Source organism: Gavialis gangeticus, unplaced genomic scaffold, assembly GCF_001723915.1.
Source record: "Gavialis gangeticus isolate Ggan-Ray unplaced genomic scaffold, GavGan_comp1, whole genome shotgun sequence".
Taxonomy (NCBI): Eukaryota; Metazoa; Chordata; order Crocodylia; family Gavialidae; genus Gavialis; species Gavialis gangeticus.
Genome location: NW_017729022.1, coordinates 58,759,021 through 58,760,574, shown reverse-complemented (window position 1 = coordinate 58,760,574; position 1,554 = coordinate 58,759,021). Strand labels below are relative to the sequence as shown.

The window sequence follows — 1,554 nt, the reverse complement described above, 5'->3', positions numbered from 1 at the left end:
CAAGTGTGTGCACTCATCTGTGTGTATATAAGTATGTTTCCACTGGTGCCTTACTCTGAAGAAATTTTCTAACTAGATTGTATAAGCACTAAGAGCAGCTGATCAAGAAAGATGACAAAAAAAACATGCATTGAAAAATTTCTGACTGGGCCCTTTATTTTCTGGATCACAGGAATCCTGTAGCTTATTCTCTCAGCTGTGTATGAGAGGTTTCAATGGGTAGCCTGATGTCTCTGGTTGTTCATTCATTATATGCAGTGCCTCTGAAGGGCGTGGCAGTCATATTTTGGTTAGGTAGTGGTGGGGGGGAGGGGTGCCTACCTTGGGTAGGCCATATGGGACTGGGGGCTGTCTGCTTTGGTTACTCTGTGCAGGGGAGGGGAGGGTCTACTTTCTCTACTCTACAACAAGGATTCACAGCCAGGGTGCTGTGCCACCCTGGGGTGCCTGGAGATCCTTTCAGGGGTGCCGTGCAGGGTTAATACTCTTTGGTGTGCACACTTGATTTGCAAGAGAAACTCAGAGACTTTAAATGAACCATCTGTGTTAAAAATGGTCTGGTGTGTTGTGGTCTTTCTGAGTTTTTTTTGCAACGCGAGGATTGGCCTGTTATTTTCTTTTCTGTAGCCAAAAAACAAGTGAAAATAAAGAGTTGGTGTTTTCCTAAGGGTGCCTTGCGTCTGAGGTTGAGAGCTGGTTTATAAGGTGCAAGTCTGCTCTGCCTTCTACTTGACTTCAGACTAATGCGGCTAACTACCTCTTGATTATCTTTGTAGCACACCCATATCTCACTGGAACAGGCTAGTGATAGGGACAATGGAGAGAGACGTGGGCAGAAAATATTAAAAATGATGTGCAAATTCTTGGATAATTTTATCTTCATGTTCAGGTTTTTATTATAGCTCCCATCACTATAGAATTCTACAGTCATGTTTATATATGTGTTCACTTTTTAAAAAGGGGGGCAGCTGCTCTGATCCTGCATGGGTAAAAATATCAAGATAATGATGTTGGGGTTTTATATAATTTAGCGTCATTCTGTTGTGCTAAACCACACTTTTATCTTGAATGCAGGACAAGAAACAGAGAAAGAAACGGAGGGTGCGCTTGATGATGTAGCAAAACAGTTGGATAAACAAACACTAGAAGAGAAGGAAAAAGATGATGATGATGATGGCAAGTATAACTTAATTTTCTGGGGTTTCCGACTTCAGAAACTTCTAAAATGGAATTGAATACTCTTTACCACTGGGGCGGGCAAGTATTTTGGTCAGAGGGCCGCTTACTGAGTTTTAGCAAGCCATCAAGGGCTGCATAACAGGCAGCTCAGGGCAGATAAATATTAATTTTCTAAATTTTTTAGGGGCCCTGCAGGCCAGGTAGAATGGCCTCGCAGGCCACATCCAGCCCCCCAGGCCACATTTTTGCCCACCCCTGCTTTACCGGTTATCTTTCTCAGTTTAAGCAATTTATATCTGAGTTACCACTATATTTGCAGCATCCTTCCTCAATAGTAAAAAAAAAAAAAAGGGAAAAAAAAAAAAAAAAAAAAAA

The 1,554-nt window shown here is 41.9% G+C and overlaps 1 protein-coding gene across 2 annotated transcripts in view; it reads left to right on the top strand.

The window, feature by feature from the left end:
• The window catches only part of METAP2 (methionyl aminopeptidase 2), a 38,142-nt gene that overhangs the window by 3,647 nt on the left and 32,941 nt on the right, over positions 1 to 1,554 (top strand). For both annotated transcript variants that reach the window (XM_019515060.1, XM_019515059.1), the window contains one exon: positions 1,075 to 1,176. In XM_019515060.1, the coding sequence (XP_019370605.1) occupies positions 1,075 to 1,176 (102 nt within the window). The remainder of the gene's footprint in view (positions 1 to 1,074; positions 1,177 to 1,554) is intronic.